The sequence below is a fragment of the Diplotaxodon limnothrissa genome, linkage group LG23 (genome assembly GCF_057381915.1).
Source record: "Diplotaxodon limnothrissa isolate DT_005_m linkage group LG23, D_limnothrissa_male_GT1.1, whole genome shotgun sequence".
NCBI lineage: Eukaryota > Metazoa > Chordata > Actinopteri > Cichliformes > Cichlidae > Diplotaxodon > Diplotaxodon limnothrissa.
In genome coordinates, this window is record NC_140617.1 from 41,050,500 (window position 1) to 41,069,463 (window position 18,964).

At 39.0% G+C, this 18,964-nt stretch overlaps 2 protein-coding genes across 2 annotated transcripts; both read left to right on the forward strand.

The window, feature by feature from the left end:
- The first annotated feature begins 1,213 nt into the window (after positions 1–1,213).
- Positions 1,214–10,819, forward strand: LOC146608676 (ATP-binding cassette sub-family B member 6-like). Its single transcript, XM_085347619.1, has 20 exons — positions 1,214–1,327; positions 1,637–2,160; positions 4,194–4,334; positions 4,447–4,636; positions 4,812–4,904; positions 5,829–6,021; positions 6,238–6,359; positions 6,530–6,639; positions 6,761–6,826; positions 7,737–7,862; positions 8,204–8,280; positions 8,450–8,513; positions 8,613–8,698; positions 8,793–8,850; positions 8,942–9,046; positions 9,256–9,430; positions 9,991–10,103; positions 10,180–10,274; positions 10,373–10,441; positions 10,660–10,819. Exons 2-20 carry the CDS (start codon positions 1,645–1,647, stop codon positions 10,817–10,819), a joined length of 2,559 nt encoding a protein of 852 aa, XP_085203745.1. The 5' UTR covers positions 1,214–1,327; positions 1,637–1,644.
- Positions 10,820–12,494: 1,675 nt separating this feature from the next.
- cnppd1 (cyclin Pas1/PHO80 domain containing 1) lies at positions 12,495–18,593 on the forward strand. The gene is made up of 8 exons (XM_085347622.1): positions 12,495–12,688; positions 13,185–13,287; positions 13,573–13,654; positions 13,758–13,878; positions 14,001–14,129; positions 14,223–14,284; positions 14,408–14,525; positions 15,383–18,593. Exons 1-8 carry the CDS (start codon positions 12,626–12,628, stop codon positions 16,025–16,027), a joined length of 1,323 nt encoding a protein of 440 aa, XP_085203748.1. The 5' UTR covers positions 12,495–12,625; the 3' UTR covers positions 16,028–18,593.
- The last annotated feature ends 371 nt before the right edge of the window (positions 18,594–18,964 follow it).

Sequence of the window (18,964 nt, forward strand, 5' to 3'; positions counted from 1 at the left end):
GCAGTAGAAGCCTGATACTCAGCTTGAATAATGCAATTGATATGGGTGGATAGGTGATATAGATAACTGAACCCTGCTTCAGTGTTACACCGACCTGTTGGATGACAGCACAAAGACTGAGAGAAGAGCCAGGCGAGAAAGAGAGACATCGGTGTGAAGATAGCAAAAAGAGAGAGGAAAAAGAAACCTGCAAGTGTGGATGTGTGGCCAATGTCAAGCCGTTTGTTATAATACCAAGGTAGTTTCTGTTTTGCAAGCATTCACTGATGATGATTTCACATAAGTAAGCAGTGTTACACTCATATCAAGTGTGGATTCTCCCCAGCCTGCTTTTATAGTAACCTATGTCACAAATACTTATTTGCCTTATTAACTGATAGTGTAAATGAAAAATAATGACATGCATTTCATAGATGCTTTGTGTGCTTTTATAGCAGCACTCTTGAACTGGAATGCCTCTGTGTCTCTGTCGAGTCTTTACACTAAAATAAAGGTTTGTATGCATAAGCTTTAATGTAAAAAGGCAGCTTTCTTAGCCGTTTGTTCAGGTGATTGCAGTGGCAGTGTGATTTCTTTTTCCGAGTGTCTGCACTGAATAATGCTGCCTCAGTTGCTTGATGTTGTGTTTAAGACTGACCGTGTCCTTGTTTCTGCTCGTATGTCCTTGGCTGCAAATTGTTCTTTAACTAACAGTATTGAGCCTTTGTCTCAGGTTTGATAACTCAAGGGTCCACCTTAAAACAGGTGCACTAATTGAAAGTAATGTATTAACTATTCTTGCTTTTTAATGTATGAATTGCAGTGCACTGCAATGGCAAAGGTGTGAAGCTAAATTTGCTCCAGGCAGTGGAGAAGAAGAAACTACTGATCCTAATTAAGATGAAAATGATACTGGACCTGATTTAAAAGCTAGCGGTCCGTGTACAATTTCTAATACATTGTTTTTAAGACAAACTAATTTGATTTAAAAGGGTTTTGTTTTTGTTTTTTTATTTGGTGTGTCTGTGTGTGTTCACACTCCGTGCCAGCTGGTAGCGTTACTCCACGGTTTCGCCAGGAAAATTTGACAAGAAGAAGAAGAACTGGGAGGACTCCGAACACCGGCTTCATCAGTGTAACACACAGCTGGTGGTAGTAATGACAGACACATAGCTGTGAGTTATTGTGCTCTGGGTGTCATTCCTAAATGTCGTTTGAACTACAGTTAGAGACGATAAGCAAGCTAATAACAGCTCGGAGGACTCGCTCGTCTCCCTGGAGTAGCCTCGGTTACTAACAAGTGGACTGTGTACAGTGTTTGGACTTCACAGCTGCCTGCCTGGGAAAGGTAATGTTAAAAACTAACAACAACAGCCGGTTTCATCTCTAGACCCTCTGAAATGTAGTCTAATAGTTATAAGTTTATAAGGTAATAATTATAATTGCTTACACTATTTGTTCTTTATCTGCCTACAGTATTTATCACACATTTTAGCTGTATGTCGGTATTTATTTACTACTATCGCATAAATCAGTGCCTAATGTAAAAGAGCCAAAGCAGTTCCTCTTTCTAGGTATACTATAAAACACCTCGTACAGGCGGGATGTCTTTGTTAGGATTTGCTGCTAGGATTTTAAAATGATTTCTCTCTCCTAGCTGCAGCCATGGTGTTTGTGCAGAGCTACTGTGAAGCAAATTCCTCCATCTCCATAACCTGGGTGGATGAAGGCATCGCCCCCTGCTTCTACTTCACACTGGTCCCCACCATCCTGCTCTCCCTCTCCTTCCTCCTTGGCACCATCCACTGCATATGCTACCAAAAGTATGGCACGCAAATGGAGCGCAAGTTCATTCCTCGCTCCTGCCTCTATGGTTTTCAGCAGGTCCTCCACGTCTTTCTGATCATCCAGTTTCTGGGTGGAATGATTTGGAGAGCCACTAATGCAGATGAGCTTCCAGGGTATGTGGTGCTGTACGGCTGCTTTTCCATCCTGGGATGGGCCTGGGCTATGGCTCTACTCAGGGTGGAGAGGTGCAGGGTCCTGGTGTCGGATCGGACAAGAGGACACAGTGCCGTCCTGCTGCTGTTCTGGGCTGTAGCTTTCTGTGCTGAGAACCTGGCTTTTGTGTCCTGGTACAGTCCTCAGTGGTGGTGGGGCCTGGAGAACAAACCACAACAGGTGAACGCTCACATAAGATATTTTTTTAACATTGTGTTCCAGGAACCTAACAAAGAAGTGAAGACTACTTTCAAAATATTCATGCTGATACTTGCATTTACCTTGCATTATGCAGTTTATCCCCATTCCTATCTGTTTAGGGTTAACAGTACAGTGATTTAATACTATTTAGTAGAAAACAAATAATGTATTTATAAATATACGATGATTACTGTGTAATTGCAAAGTACATTCTCATGAATTTAGAATGAATCCCTTCAAATCTCCATTTCTATTTATTTAGCGTTAAGATAAGTTGATCAGAGTGTGTTTGCAGCATATTAATAAAGCTCTTCGGTGTGTGATTAAATAGTCTTTATGAGCCAAAGGTTAGTTATATATTAAAAATGAGTCTGCTTTTAGCGCCACTCCTCAGAGTAGTACAGTCAGGCTCATGTATCAAGTGTCTGCTCAGTAAACAAAAGAAAACAAAGTGCCATGGAAGATAAACATGCCTGAGCCTTTTCTGCTGAGTCACTGCTCAGTTGACTTTCAGATCCTAAGCCAAATACAAAATGTTATTGTATTGCATCCTTCATCCCATAAAGTCAACATTATGAAAGTGCTATTTTAATAGTAAATGATATTATAATAGTAAACTACCTAGATGTGTGGTAACTGTTCAATAAAACACTTAACAGTCTTCAGCATATTCACATTACTGTGTTATTGTGTGGATGCTTTAAGCATCCACACTATTGAGTTCCTTCTTGGTGTTTCCGTACACTTTTCGCCGTGGATCTACTTCCACAATTTTCAGCCGATTTTCACCGTTCAAATTTTAAACTATTCTGCTATTTCTGCTAATAACGGCTATGTCTTTTGGTATTTTTCACTATTATACTTTTTAAAATATTAAGCTTTTTTCCTTTAATTTGAAATGAATGGGAAACTTTGCAATTCTGCTAAAATTAGCTTGTTTTTGAAACTTAACTACTTCCTCATATTTTCACGTAGAACAACCATTCAAACTTTAAAATGTTCTCAAATTACTGGGCTATTCAGGTATAAATCAGCTTTTTCAAATCTTTTACCGTTTTACTTTTATGCTTCTTAAAGTTTTGAGTTGCAAAATTGTGATTTCTCACAAAATACATGCGTTGTTATTGTTGCCACTGAAGGTTTCGCAGTCTTCTCTTCATGTCCGAACAACTTCTTGCTACTTGCTCAAATTTCACTCAACTTCCACAAATTATACATCAAAACGTAGGTATTTTTGCTGGCTTTCTGAAAATGTCACTATCATTGTTGTGGAATTTATAGAATTTTGGCAAATCTCCTCAGACCAACAGAAAGTCGGAAAACTCTCCATAGAAAGTCAATGGAGAGTTTGTTCAAAATCACCGCTTGATTTCTGTAATGAGAGGCATTTTCGAATTGTCATATCTCCTTAATCTCCTTTGTGCTAAACCAGAGTATTTGTGCTGAAACACAGTATTTCTGCCAAATGATAGTATTTCTGTCAAATGATAGTATTTGTGCTAAACCATAGTATTAATTTAAAATGACAATATTCATAGTTCATCACAGTGTCTCTGGTAAATCACAGTATTTCTGCTATGTTGTACTATTTTTCTAAATCATAGTGTTTCCGTAATGTTTAAGTATTTTTGGCTAAATATATTCTTTCTGTTATCTTATACTATTTTTCCTAAATTCTTGTATTTTTGAGAAGTTATCATGTTTCTGGTAAGTTACAATATTTCTGCTAAGTTCTGCTATGCTATTGTATTTCTGCCAAGTATTATGTTTCCTCTAAGATGTTGCAGTTCTGCTAAGTTATTCCATTTTAGCAAAGTTCCTTTGCTTCTGCAAAGTTTTTACAATTTCTGCAACTTTTCAGCTAGTTTTTGCATACAGCTTCAGCTTTAAAGCATCCACACTGCATTTTCGCAGGAAATGCAAATTTTTCTAGTTAGCATTGTGTTACCATTGTGTTAAACGCTGTTTTGTATCCATGCTGATGTGTGTGTAAACATCTATGAAAACTTCAGGTGCAGTTGTTCCTGTGGATGATGCGCTACATTAGCACTGGGCTGCTCTTCTTCATTGGTCTCAAAGCTCCAGGGTTGCCAAGGAGACCTTACATGCTACTGATAAATGAAGATGAGCGTGACGTAGAAAACGGTAGACAGGTAGTGACAGGGCACTTGCAGCACTTCCACTGTATATTGAAACACATCAGCAACTATGCTTTTATACTCTATTAACGCTGTTTTAATGGTTTCATATCTTTCTCTGGGTCAGAGCCTGTTGGGAAGATCAGAGGAGAACCAGTCCACCTGGAAGGGATTTTGGAAGAAGGTCCGTCTGCTTGTTCCTTACATGTGGCCACAAGGCAACAAGTTTCTCCAGCTGCTGGTCCTCTTCTGTTTGGGGCTGCTGGGAGTGGAGAGGGCTGTTAATATCTTTGTACCTATTTACTCCAAGTATATTGGTGAGTGATGTGTCTTCATCGTCATGCACTATAGACTCAAATGTTCAGTCACTCACACTGATGGTACTGCAGTGACATTGTTGCAGTCAGATTAAAATCTCATAATGCTTTTTATTTATTCATTGAATCTTTTCACCACAGCTTGAAAGCCTCATTTTGTCTCATCTGTTTTCAGTGGATGAACTGACTGATGGCAGCAGCTGGCACACTTTAGCTGTTACAGTGTGTATTTATGTCCTGCTCAAGCTCATGCAGGGTGGAGGAGCAGGTAGGACCTCATGGATGCCCAGTGTAGACAGTGAACATTGTAGAGAGCTGCACAATGAATTTCTGCCTCACATGTCACATCAAGTAGAGTTAAGGTTAAAAAATTCAAGGAATTACAAGTAACCCAGCAGAGCGAAGTGCTCCACTTTTGTACTGATACTGTACTGTGAGGACTTAAAGATAAGATCAAATGAGGCCTGATAATTCAAGACCTTGTTTTTAAGGAAAAGGGTTTTAAATCTAATTCCTGATTTAACAGGGAGCCAGTTAAGAGAAGCTATTATGGTAGAAATCTGCTCTCTCTTTCTAGTTCCTGTCACTTGTCTTGCTGCAGCATTTTGGATCAACTGAAGGCTTTTCAGGGAGTTTTAAGAACAACCAGCCTAGAAGTAATAAATGCACAAACTAGTTTTTCAGCATCACTCTGAGACAAGTTGTGTCTAAGGTTAGAGATGTTGTGCAAATGCAATGGAGCAGTTCTACATATTTGCTGAATATGTGCATTGAGGGAAGTATCCTGGACAAAAATGATTCCAAGATTCCTCACAGTGGTTAGACACCATAAAGTTTTTTTAAGGCAGAGTATGATAACGCCAGTTTTATCTGAATTTACAAACAGAAAAAATTGTCTTTTAGAAATTCCTTTAGCATAACTAATTTGTGTGTCATCAGGCTTCATGGATAGATAAATCCAGGTGTTATCTGCATAGCAGTGAAAATGTATGCTATGTCTTCTAATAATATAGCCTAAGGGAAGCAAGTATAATGTAAACAGATTCGGTCGTAGCAAATAACCCTGTGGAACGCCATAATTAACCTTGGTTTGTGAAGAAGACTTCCCATTAACGTGAACAAACTGTACTCTGTTAGGCAGATATGATTCAAATCACTGCAGTACAATGCCGTCATCTTCTCTTCTTCTCAGGTTCCTCTGGATTTCTGAGTAACGTACGCACTTTCGTCTGGATCCGCGTGCAGCAGTACACCAATCGACTGGTTCAAGTCAATCTGTTTGGCCACCTGCACTCCCTCTCTCTGCGCTGGCATCTGAGCCGCAAAACTGGTGAAGTACTGAGAAGTATCAACCGTGGCACATCTTCCGTTAACAACTTGGTCAGGTGAGATAGTAACGGTCAGGATCATAACAATTATAAACAAATGAGTAACTCATAAACGAACCTGCTGACAAAATATACCAACCAACAAGGTTTACAACATAAATGCCCAAAACATTTATGCCCAACATAAATGTTTGTTTTTTTTTATCCATAAATGCTTCTCTCATGTTAGAATCTGAAGAAAAATTAAACTCAGGTATTGGTGTTTTTCCACAGCTACATAGTGTTCAGCATCTTTCCAACCATTGCTGATATTATCATCGCCATCATCTACTTCATCACTTATTTCAATGCCTGGCTTGGCCTTATTATCTTCATCTGCATGACCTTCTACCTCAGTAAGTTATGCCTGTTGAACCTTTTGAACCTCAACTAGCTTTGCTTTGACCCAGTTTAATAATGAAAACCTTCAAGTGTGCTAATCTTCTGTGTAGTTCCGCATGGCCTGAGATAGATTTTTCAGATCCTCTTTGACTGTGTAGTAATTTCACATTAATGTGTTTGCCAGCTATGACTATCATCATCACTGAATGGAGAACCAAGTACAGACGAGAAATGAATCGGATGGATAACGCTGCCAAGGCCAAGGCTGTGGACTCCTTGTTAAACTTTGAGACGGTACATTAAATAAGTTTGTGGTTCACAAAGTTTTGTTGTTGTTGTTTTTTTATTCTTTCATCCTAAAATGCACCTAAATTACAGTTTGTCACTGTTTGTGCTTTTTATTCCTGTTGAAAAGGTAAAATACTACAATGCAGAGAACTATGAGGTCGGCCGGTTTGAGGGTGCAATCTTAAATTATCAGGTAAGTCAGGTCAGGCAGATAAAGCATTACAAGGCTTGCCACGCCTTCCCCTGCTGTTCTTTCTTCAGCTGTATCACTAGAAAATGTCTTTGTTTACTTTAACAGGAGTCAGAGCAAACCTGCTCTGCTACAGTCTTTCTAGTTATTGCTACCTTTCAGATAGCTTTTAGTATTAAGATGTTGAGTGGAAGCAAATGTAGTAGGTTGCCTCACACCAGGTGGCCAACCCAGAAAATATGAGTATTTATGTCAGGTTTGATTTCAAAACAAAGACAAAATGAAATAACTGGATGTTGGAATTCAGTGTTTTTTGTGTGATTTTACTGCTTTGATTTTCCTGGGACAATATTTGGACAATCCATAATATTCTGCTGCTGTTTCGCCAGTAGAGCAAACCTGTTAGCTCACTGGGAAATTCTGGGCCCATAAAGCTCAATGTACATAGACAACAGCCTGTATGTGTGTGCATGTCTACACAAAAGCAGATAAACATGAACTTTCCTTTTGTCATATTCATAAAGCTGTGCATACACATGGTCCTTTCTTTATGGATCCCAGTCATTGTGAGATTGTATGCATGTGCAAAAGCCTGATATCCATACCTGTCTCTTACCACAATTTATATGCAGTTTAATCCTTTGCATGTAACGTGCTGGCATCAGGGGTCCTTGAACATACTGATAAAAATCAGAAAAGCAGCAGCATAATTTCACCAAAAACAAAACTTACACTTGTTGTCTGATCTGGACAAAAGTGTTTTATTTAGTGGTCTCAGTTCTGGAGTTGTGTACTTAATGGTTCTTGGCTTTTGTTAGCATCAGAGAATAAGACATTTTTGCAAAGATACCAGTAGCTGTATATTGGAAGTCTATATTTTGAAGTCTTGACTCATGTTTCTGATTGTTTGTAGGCTTCAGAGTGGAGGGCGCAGGCATCTCTGGCCTTGCTCAATCAAACCCAGAATGTCGTCATTGGATTAGGACTGCTAGCAGGCTCCTTGCTCTGTGCATACTTTGTCACAGAGGGCAAGTTTCAGGTATTGACTTTGTAATAATGGCACACACTATGCTTGTCCACATTTGGTTGGTAGACACTGATAATGAACATGCCCAAACTTTCAAATACTAGGATCATCATCTGTGCAAGTAAATCCTTAGTATATCGCTAATATGGTTATCTCAGACAGCCCCATCCACTCATTTGGGAGGGGCAGCCGATTAAAAGAAAGTTGTTTTAAAAGGCGGGGCAGAGAGCTGATTTGCTTATTTCAGAAAGTGGATGAACTTTATGTTTAATAGATACTCAGAACATTAAGAAATACAATGCTAGTTGGAATTGTCCAATTCAGTTTGACCATAAAAACAACTCTAACCTCAGGTTGGAGATTATGTTCTCTTCGGTACCTACATCATCCAAATGTACATTCCACTCAACTGGTTTGGAACATACTACAGGTAAGAAAATACAGATAAGTCATTAGATTATAAATAGTTTGCTGTTTTAAAGATATTGCTTTTTTATGTATTTTTAAGGAGGATAACACATTATATACTGTAAGCTATTTAACCACACTCTGTTTGACTCCTTTTGCCAACTGTTGGTTTCTCTCTTCTTTCCCTGCAGAATGATCCAGACTTCCTTTATTGACATGGAAAACATGTTCCAACTTTTCGAAGAAGATCAAGAGGTATGTTTATAGATGGGTAAATATTTGCAGCGGTGATTTCAGTGGGGGGGTTTTATGTGTTTTGAGTTTTTTATGGTCTTTATATGTTGCCTGATGCAGGTGAAGGATGAAGTAAATGCAGGAAGCCTTCTCTTTAAACTGGGGAAAGTGGAGTTTGAAAACGTTTACTTCAGCTACATAAACGGGTTGGTTTATTTTTGCGTTGATTTCTTTTATTAAAACTTCAGTCTCAGTGTGTTCTTGCATGGCTCATTCTTAGATTTCTTTACTGCTTTGCAGCATGGAGATTCTCAGGGATGTGTCCTTCACAGTTCTTCCAGGACAGACAGTTGCACTGGTGAGTCTGAGGCGAGATGTTTCCTGCTTCCCAGCATTACATTGAGCAGTTAAGATGTTGCTAACATTACGGATTACTAACATACCTTCAGGTTGGGCCGTCGGGATCTGGGAAAAGCACAATCATTCGACTGCTTTTCCGTTTCTATGATGTTCAGGGAGGCTGCATTCGCATTGATGGCCAGGATATATCAAAGGTAAGAGGTTTGGCACCAGAGCTACTGTGTGAGAAATATTTGGAAATTCAAGACATTAACAAACAACCAGTAAAATTAATAATATAAGCAGAAGTCATAAAGTCTTGTCTTTAATATTACTGTAACTGCATGCTTATATATATATATATATACACACACACATACACGGAGTCTAAACTGCTTATTACTTTCTCATCATCTTTCCTCAGGTGAAACAAACATCTCTGCGATCTCATATCGGCGTGGTTCCCCAGGATACCGTGCTGTTCAACGACACCATCCGGGATAACATTCGTTACGGTCGCACCACTGCTAATGACCAGGAGGTGGAGGAGGCTGCACTCGCTGCTGATATCCATGACAAAATCATGACCTTCCCTGATGGTAATGTGCACATTAATTCCTTGGTTTATTCAGCATTGTGACTTCAAAGATTTGTTTCATACTGTTGAAAACATTGTGGGTGTTTCTATGTATCTATGTTTATACCATTTACATGCATATTTCTGAACAAAGCTTTCAGATAAGGCCCCGTCTTATCTGAAAGTCCTTATAGTACCACATGTCCTCAGACTCCGGGCCTACTTGTGGTTCTTATAGTATTTAAAATTAGAATGGGAGGCGGAGCCTTTAACTTTCAGGCCCCTCTTATGCTTCTTCTTTACTCACCTCTTTTAACAGTGTGTCTTTTGTTCTGTCTCCCTCTCCTCACCCCCAACTGATTGCAGCCAATCCTGCCAGAAGTTTCTTACTTTTGAAAAGAATATTTTCTTCCCCCTGTCGTTAAGTCCATGCTTGTAGGGGATTTGATGTTATTGTTGGGGTTTTCGCTCTGTTATTGTTTGGTCTTTAGCTTACAATATAAAGTGCCTTTGAGGTGACTGTTGTATTTTAATACTTTGCAAGAAGTTTTTTCAGCCTCTTCCTGTGTTTTTGTCAGGCAGGTTATGATACCCAGGTGGGGGAAAGAGGACTGAAGCTGAGTGGAGGAGAGAAGCAGAGGGTGGCTATCGCCAGAACTATCCTCAAAGCACCACAAATCATCCTGCTGGATGAGGTATGTGACTGAACTGTCATCTCAAGTGTAAACTCATTGCTGTTAGTTGCAGTTTTCTAATATTATCTCTCTGTAGGCCACATCTGCCCTGGACACACAGACAGAACGCAACATCCAGGCCTCTCTGGCCAAAGTCTGTGCCAATCGCACTACAGTGGTTGTAGCTCACAGGTAAATAAATTCATGTACTGTCAGGTTTTTTTAAGTGAATTTATCCATCTTCATTTATTTCACCGATGAGTTGTGGGTCCGTTATTGCTCTGTAATAGGTTGTCCACCATCATCGCAGCAGACCAGATCCTGGTTGTCAATGAAGGGCGGATTGCTGAGCGTGGACGGTAAGTGTGCCTGATTGTTTTGAATGAAACTCCTGTAAACAACATCCAGTAACATACAATCTTTCTCATGGTGGACTTAATTTCCTGTGGAAACAGTAAAGGCGTACTTAGTTTTTCACAGGACTTACAATGAGTACTGAGTAATCTTTGTGTTTCGCATTAGCACATCTCTGTGTTCACTGAACAGTTAGTAAATAACAACATTTTCTCCATCCCAGACATGAGGAATTGCTACAAAAAGGAGGTTTATATGCAAACATGTGGATGAAGCAACAACAGGCTCAGGACCCAGATTCATCATCAGACACCGAAACCAAAGATCGCAAGTCTGAGAAACTGCAGCCACCATCGACGTCCTCAGGACACCACGGGCACTGAATGTATTTGCTTTAAGAAAAAAAACTGTTAGCACTTTTATTCTTTGTTGTGATTGTGAAAAGGTTATGTTTGATTTAAGCATTCAGCAAGGTGGAAGTAATATTTTTGATAGATTTTACAAAGTGAGAGACAAATGATTTGACATTTTAAAAACCAAACTGCTAAACAGGAGTGGAGCTTGAATCATGCCTAGCTTTGAGGTTGTTTTCTATTTTGTTTTTTTAGTATAATCCTCCTAACCCTACAAATCACCTCCAATTATTTGACATTCCTCATATTTATTTTTATACTTACCTTCATTTATTTTACTTTATTTTACTTTACTTCGTATTTTCTTTTTTCTTTTTCACAGTTTTAAAAGAGGACCTATTGCGCTTTTTCTTTCATAGATATACTATTTGTGGATGCTCATGTAAAGACAGCCAGAGATTAACGTATACAGGAGACCAAAAGCACAGGCTTCAGACTGCTCAGCTCAGTTTGAGACTTTTTGTTCTATTCATGGCTCTATGATGCCAGTTTCATGAAAATCACCTTACTAATTTTTATTTATTTTTAATGAAAAACTGCAGTGATCATATAGTTCTGCCTCGACTCTGGAGCAATAATATGACCTGAGGCATATGAAAGGGAACTCAGCCTTGACACTACATCTTAGTGCACTGAGATACTAATGGAACCTTGTGAATGATTTGTGGATAAGAATAGATTACATGCATGCCATCAGGGATTTAGTTTTTTTTTGTTATTTTAAGTTTTTGTTTGCTGAATTTGTGTTCTTTAAAGTGACACTAGTCTTTTAGAAAAGCGTATTTGCACATTGAGGCTTTAGGTCATCAGCTAGGCAGAAGATAAAGCAGGATAGAAGAGCTGGTAATGCATTGATGTACATCTCCATTTATTAAGGAAATAAAACAACGGGCACTTATCATCAGTGTTTCCTGTGACACTGATTAAAAATAAATATTTTCTTTTCTTTAATGATGACATAGCAATAGCATTATTTATATGTGCCTGTGCTGAATTAACAAGTGAAAATATCTGAATTAAGATGTCTTAAAATCAAATGTCTATGCAGTAACAGATGTTTAATTATTAAGTAAGAACAGCCATACACTTCTAAGTAAGTTAATGTGCTGTCTTGTATCTACCTCACGAAGTATGTTGTTCATAGTTATAGTTTTGTGGAACTATTTCATATTCATATTACATTTCATTGTGTACACATGAGCAATAAATGATATGTTTTCCACTTTTTTGGTTTTTTAATTAAAACAATTTCCTGTCCATTTTAGATTTTTTTTTTTAATATTAAGGTGGTAGTATATCACATTACTGATAGATTCAGGAAATTATTATTATGGGCTGGACTGTGTGTTATAATGAATTAACTGAGTTGTATATCTTTGGTAAGTCATGCCATACCATGTGAATTTTTTGCAACTGATGGCTTGATGTCAGTGAATTCTGCTCCGTTACAATAACAACAATTCAAGTTTCTGAGGCTGTGGTTTCATCGAAGGGTTAAATGGGCCATATATACTCAAAAAATTGAAATAAAATAGGACGAAATGGAAGAAAAACTTTTGACCTGCATTTAACTTTCGTGTAACAGCGGCAGACTGCGCCCCCTGGAGTCCCAGCATCTGTATGTGCCCGGAAAGAGAGGGAAACAGCTGGAGGTTTCAGCTGTCACCGTCTGTGTCCCTCAGTCAGGGCGTTGCAAGCTTTACCAAACAGGAGGGAGCCAGGCCAAGTTGTCCTTTTCTCATTATTTGGCGGGCTAATGTTTAACCTGTCGTAGATATGGATTTCGACGCTTTATTTAACGAGAATACATTTCAGTTCTCGGATTTCCAAGAGTTCACGGTAAGTTGTTGAGCTAACACCACGCTAGCTAAGGCTAGGCGCTTTAGCTAGCGTTAGCTGACTTATGCGAGTAAACTTTGAAGCTCCTGTCCCAAAATATTGGCCGAGTAGGCGAAGACAGATGCTTTACTCTTCTGTGTGATACGTATTCACCTGTACAAATAGTCTTACCATGTGTAAATCTTAAAAACCTTAAGGTAAGCAAGCGTCCGTTGATAGCATAATGCTAGTGGTAGCTGTTATTTTAGACTTCCGCCGACGAGCTGCGGGCCAGCCCAAGCCTAGCAGCAGTTATGGTAAACAAGAGCTACTCTCTGCTGTTAGCATTTTAGCATTGGTTTAAATATGCTAAGCTTGTTTTTTTTTTTAATTTTTTGTATCATTTTTAATTGTTTTATTTTTCTTTGTTGATATCGCCTAGCAGCTTAAGTTCACCCAACAGTTTCCATAATAGTCAAGCTAATATACCTAATTTGGGATTTTGTGTTTCGTATAGTTTCTTCCTGGACACCAGAAATTGACCGAAAGAGTGAGAAAGCGATTATATTATGGCCTGGACAATGATGTTTCTTTAGATGCCCTTTCCTGCCCTGTTACAGGTAAGCAAAGCGTCTACTGTCACTTAAAGCTTTAGCCAAATTTATTATACATATAAAGTTTTTGGCTCTGCTTTAGAAGTAATCTGTTCCGGATGAATTCTTCTTTCTGACTTATTATAAGACAGTTTAATGTTGTTGTTAATATTATTTCAGGTGCTTAAAGCATAGTTTGTATATTAAACAATGTCTTTTTTTAAATGATCAGAACCACTGATAAAAGAGGGTTATAAAAATCACACTTGGAGCCCGCTTTCTTTTTGACTTTTTCTGACTTTCTGCTTTCAGATATTGCCGTCGAAATCTTCCAAAAGTCTGCCCCAAGCCCAATACGAAAGCTCCAGAAGAAGTATGCTGCCCATGTTGCCAGGTTTGTGCTGTACTAAGTAAAGGTAGACAGATATTATTCATTCTTTTAGAAATGGGCGATTGTCCCTAAATCATGTCCCTAAAACAATTTGTTTTTGTTTCAGGGAGGCCTGCATTTCTCCGTGTGCCATGATGCTGGCTCTTGTTTACATAGAAAGGCTTAGACATAGAAACCCTGAATACCTCCAAAAGATCTCCTCCTCTGACCTCTTCTTGATCTCCATGGTATGTTTTTAGGGTTCAGATGTCATTCTAAGTGAGATTTTGTTATGATTTATTATTTTTTTAAGCCAGCATAATGTCGAGATAGTGCCATGAAATACTGTAAACTTTTATTCATGCTTTAGATGGTTGCCAGCAAGTACCTGTATGATGAAGGTGAAGAAGAGGAGGTGTTCAATGATGAATGGGGAGCAGCTGGGAAGTTGGATGTCAAAACTGTCAACAACCTGGAGATGAACTTCTTGAACGCCATTGTAAGTGATTGTGTGTGCGTGTGTAAATAAGGTGTGCCTGCACGAACATTTGCTTCAAATGATGTGTCCAAACCTTCCTGTCATATCTTCAAGGAGTGGAGCCTCTTCGCTGACCCGAATGACTTCTTTGATTTACTAAGTCAACTGGAGACCAGGTTTGTTGTAACTCAACACTAAAATCCAGCATTTACAAGAATTTACATTTAGCCTACAAAACACAACAGGATTGATTAAAGCCTTTCATTTCAAATATATCTGTTTGTGATGTGTATTTCCAGCATTGCAGAGCGGCAGGGGATGAAACGCGGCTGGTTCAGCTACACTGACCTCTGTGTGCTGCTAGAGCACTCTGTATGGAGTCAAGCCCTCACAGCCATCTACCAGCACTTTACTAAGGTAGGAAGAGGACACATATTTTTACAACGTTAATATTTAGCCTTTATATTTAAGTGCTTTTTTAATTGATCCATTTTATAGTTTTACAACCAAGCAAAGTGCACAAAGTATTGAAGGAGACCTTTTATGCCCATTTCCAGTTCCATATTTTCTCTTCCTCGAAGGGAAGGAAGTACATATTAGGATCAGTTTGTTTGTTTGTCTGTCCCGGTTGTTTTTTTTTCCCCAAGGTCAACTTTAATATAACGCATTACTCATTATGGTTTCTCTGAGCTGTTTTTTCCCCCCAAAGTTAAAGGGCATGGAGAGAGCTCTTTAACACACTTTTTATTTTTTCAATACAATGCCCTGCGATGTCACAATGATCCCATAACAGGCTGACGTATTACAATAAAAACATCATAAAACATCAAAGTTTTAGTATAGCCCTTGCTCTTTAGGGGGCAAAAGCTATTTGGATATTTTTTACCTTCTTATGGGCCATCATGTGGGCACTCAGTCAATTTCTTGTCTGAAATAAGCCATCAGTTTGCTGTCCCTTAAATCCACTCTTTGTCTGATTGGCTGCACCTCTCAAACAAATGGTTTGAAGAAAAGGTAGGTGGGGCTTCGTTGAGCTGTGTGCCTGAGCTGACGAATATCTTTCTTTGCCATCGTAGACATCCAAGAGTACCGTCTCTTTTGGTTCATAGTGAATATACATAGGTTGACCTCATTATTTAAACTTTGAGCCTATTAAATATCAGCGTTCTTCATTGTAGCAGTGTATATGTGACAGAAAATAAAGAAAACATAATGGGTTTTCCTTAATGCAGTTCTGCGTTTCATCATAAGACTTCATCTCAATTCATTTTCAGGTATCCTGTATGCTTGGCCTGGTCTATCTAACCAGTGTGGCTGGCCTTATTGCCACCAGTGCTGTGATTCACCAGCTCAGTCTCTCTAGAGGAGGCCAGTCTCTTCTTCCACCAGATGAGATCAGCCTGACCCACTTTTTGGCTTCCAACCTGAGTCCAGAAACCTCTTCCTCAGCCCGCCGCCTCCCTTGTTGTGTTCTGGCCAACAAGAGTGTTAACCGTCAGACTGGCTCACCTGGAAGCAGGCAACACCACAGTCAAAGGCCTCCATTATCTTCCACACAAACATCTGTATTGTGTCTCTGGGGTTCCCTGCTTGCCTCGATGGGTCATATACATCCTGAAACGAAACCTGATGTGGAAGCCTCCCAGACCTGGTCTCCTGTGTCCTTCATCTGTCCTGGCTGTCTCGCAACACTCCCTCCTCTTGCTTGCGGGCTTCGAAACACCTCATCAGTCCTCCCTCACAGCCCCTTTGAAATCCATCAGCCTCATTTGTCGTGGTTCTCCTCCAGCCTCCTCGGTGCTACCAAGCCAAGTGTGGACTCTCATCTAGATATTTTTCCTCCTGTACAGCTGCGACCTTGCCACCCAAAGTCTATGCTGCCAGTTGACAAAGTCCAAGCTCTGCTTATGCCTGGCTAGAAATGGCAGAGCTTTTCATCCTGTAGTAATGGACTCTGGAAATGAAACCAGCATTGTTTTTGTCACTCATCTACTGCTTCAAGGCTTGTTTTTTTTTTTTTTGTTTTTTTTTTTTTTTTACATTTCCAGATCTAGAATACAGGAGAAAAGACGAGAGGAGTTGGGCACTTTTCCAAGAGGTTCACAGGGAGGAAATTTCTATATAGTTAAATACTGCAGGGTAAATTTGATTCAATTCAAATACCACAATGCTTGATTAATCACAAGTGTTGTAAAGTTTGGTTCATTTAATTCTCTGCAGCAACTAAATTCACATTATCACCCTTCTGTTTTAAGAGTTCGCCACTGTCGCTTGCTGTTGTAGGGCTTTTGAATTGAATGTGTTCCGAGTTGCTGTGTCACAGCGGTAATTTTTAAAGTGGACATGAACCACTATATGTGTAAAGGCTAATTTACATGATGGAGTCCTGCTCTCAACAACTGACATGGATGTAATACTGTCTGTTAAGCTGGATTTACGAATTAAGTGAAGTTAAAGTTTATAAAACATGTTTAGCGCCATCTTGTGTCAATATAGACCGTGATATCGTCGGGTTGGTTGCAGTAAAAAAGACTTACATTAGTTTATGTTAGTTGACTAATAACTGAACCAATAACTCAGGGGAAAACAGGGTCACTAAAACTAAAAATCGGTTTGGGGGGTTACTTTTGTGCTGCCACTGGCTGCAACAATGAGTTTCATGCTAACAAATCGACTCCACTGTCACTCTCTGTCTCTTAAGCAGTAAGTGGTTTTAGGTAGTTTGGCTAGCTGCACGCAAAACAGGAAACTCCACCTGTTAGTCGTTATGTTTTGGTTTCTGATGCATTTTATAAATGAGAACAGTGTGGAGGAGAGCCTGTTTGAATCACCAGACTGACAAACTGGAGTCCAACACAACAGCTTTTTCTCACCAAGCTGTGCAATCAGCTGACAAAGCAGATGTTTGCAAGATGTGATCAGCGCTGTTTTATCTAATAAAATGTCCTGTCTTTTCCCAAGCACAGTTAAACAGTTTATATCACAGGTTACATCCACATTACAATCTCCTTCACTTACTTTTCCTCACTTGTAAGATTTTAAAAAATGCATAAAATAACGCTGATCACATCAGCTGATTGTGCAGCTTGGTACACACGACCAGACGAGGAAAAATCAGAGTTTCTGACTTCCGGTCGTCGGTCTGCTGAAACACCCTCCAGCTGACTCAAACAGGCTCTCCTCCACACTATTCTCGTTTATAAAGAGCTTTAAAAACCTGCCCTTACAGCTAGCAGGTGGATTTTCCCATTCGGTGCAGCTAGCCAAACAACAACGAGCCATTTACATCTTAAGAGATGGAGAGTTAAAGTAGAAAGTATAGCCTCATTTCTAACATAAATCTCATTGTTACAGCCAGGGGCAGCACAAAAGTGATCCCCTTAAACTGATTTTTATTTTAAGTGTCCTTATTTTCCCCTGAATTACTGTTTCTGTTACCAGTTAGCTTACATGAACTACAGTGACACAACGTTCTGTACTCACACAAGATGGCGCTAAACATATTCTAAAAACTTTCAATTTGGGCACTTTTTTTTTAAAGCCAGTTTCACAGACAGAGTTAAATCTACGTCAGTTTTTGAGAGCAGGGCTCAATGGTGTAAATTAGCTTTTATATATGTAGTGTTTCATGTCCACGTTAAGCTGTTCACATTTGGCAGGTTAATGAATGTGTGTGGTGGTTACCAAGCATATATGAAAGTTGAAAGTTTCATAGTAAGTTGTTTTATTTTTTTAATGAAGAAGGGACTTAAACCAGGCTAAATTTTCTTATTCATATTCGTTTCGTGTAGCCATATACCTTTCTTTGATGCAGCTTGAGGATTGCAATAGACACTGGTCATTCACATACACATACTGTTGGCACTGATAGCTAGTTATAAAATCCGGTTGTCTTCTAGGTTTGAGAACGTTCCACATCATGGAAGAGAAATGGTTGGACAGGAGACCAGACAGTTGAAACCGTGTCTTTGTGTTACTGTCACATGCCACACCGTTTCCACATATTCTGGTTATGGTGGCTGATTTTTGTCTTTTTTCTGTTTTACCAGATGTGATATGGCAACAAAATATAATACTTACGTCACTTTCCTGTAACAGGGTCTTAGCCAGGTGGAACACCTTTGTAAAGGATGTGTTCCTGTGATTTCATGCAGTCTCTAGCTTTTTTTTTGTTTGCATGTAATGTCTTAAAGGAAAATGTCAACCTTCCTTTGTTGCGGGAGATTTGCACTTTTTGGCTCCATTTTCATTGATGTAGAACATCATCTTGCATTGTTACTGCATTATTGTCATGTTTTCAACACCAGAGGGGAAATGGTTATTTTTATCTACACCGCTACAAATCTACATTTCCTTTGTAATTGAACCTTTAACAAATTGATCTGAATTTTGAATTTGATACACTTTGGATCGTGAACCCCTTAAATTTTGTACATGTTATAAAATGCAAATAATGTAAAATGTGTAGCAAAAAAAAGAATAAAGACCGCATTTGTTTGAGATACTTTGTATATAATTCTGTGTCAACATACAATGAAGCCACGCTGAATCTCAGTAAATGTGAAACAGTATGTTTGTTGTATGTTTGAACTTTTAACCTTTAAATGAGAGAAAACAGACTAAACCACTTCTGACCAATGTCCCAAGCATTAAATAAGGGCACCAAACTCAAGGAATTAACAAATGTTGTATCTAGACATAACAGACAACTTGAGTCACTTTGTTTGCAGCCTACTGCAAAAACACACTATTTATTCCCATTTCTTCTTACAGATATTAAATAGGGGTGCAACGATATTCGTATCGATATTGAACCGTTCGATACAGTGCTTTCGGTTCGGTACGCATATGTATCG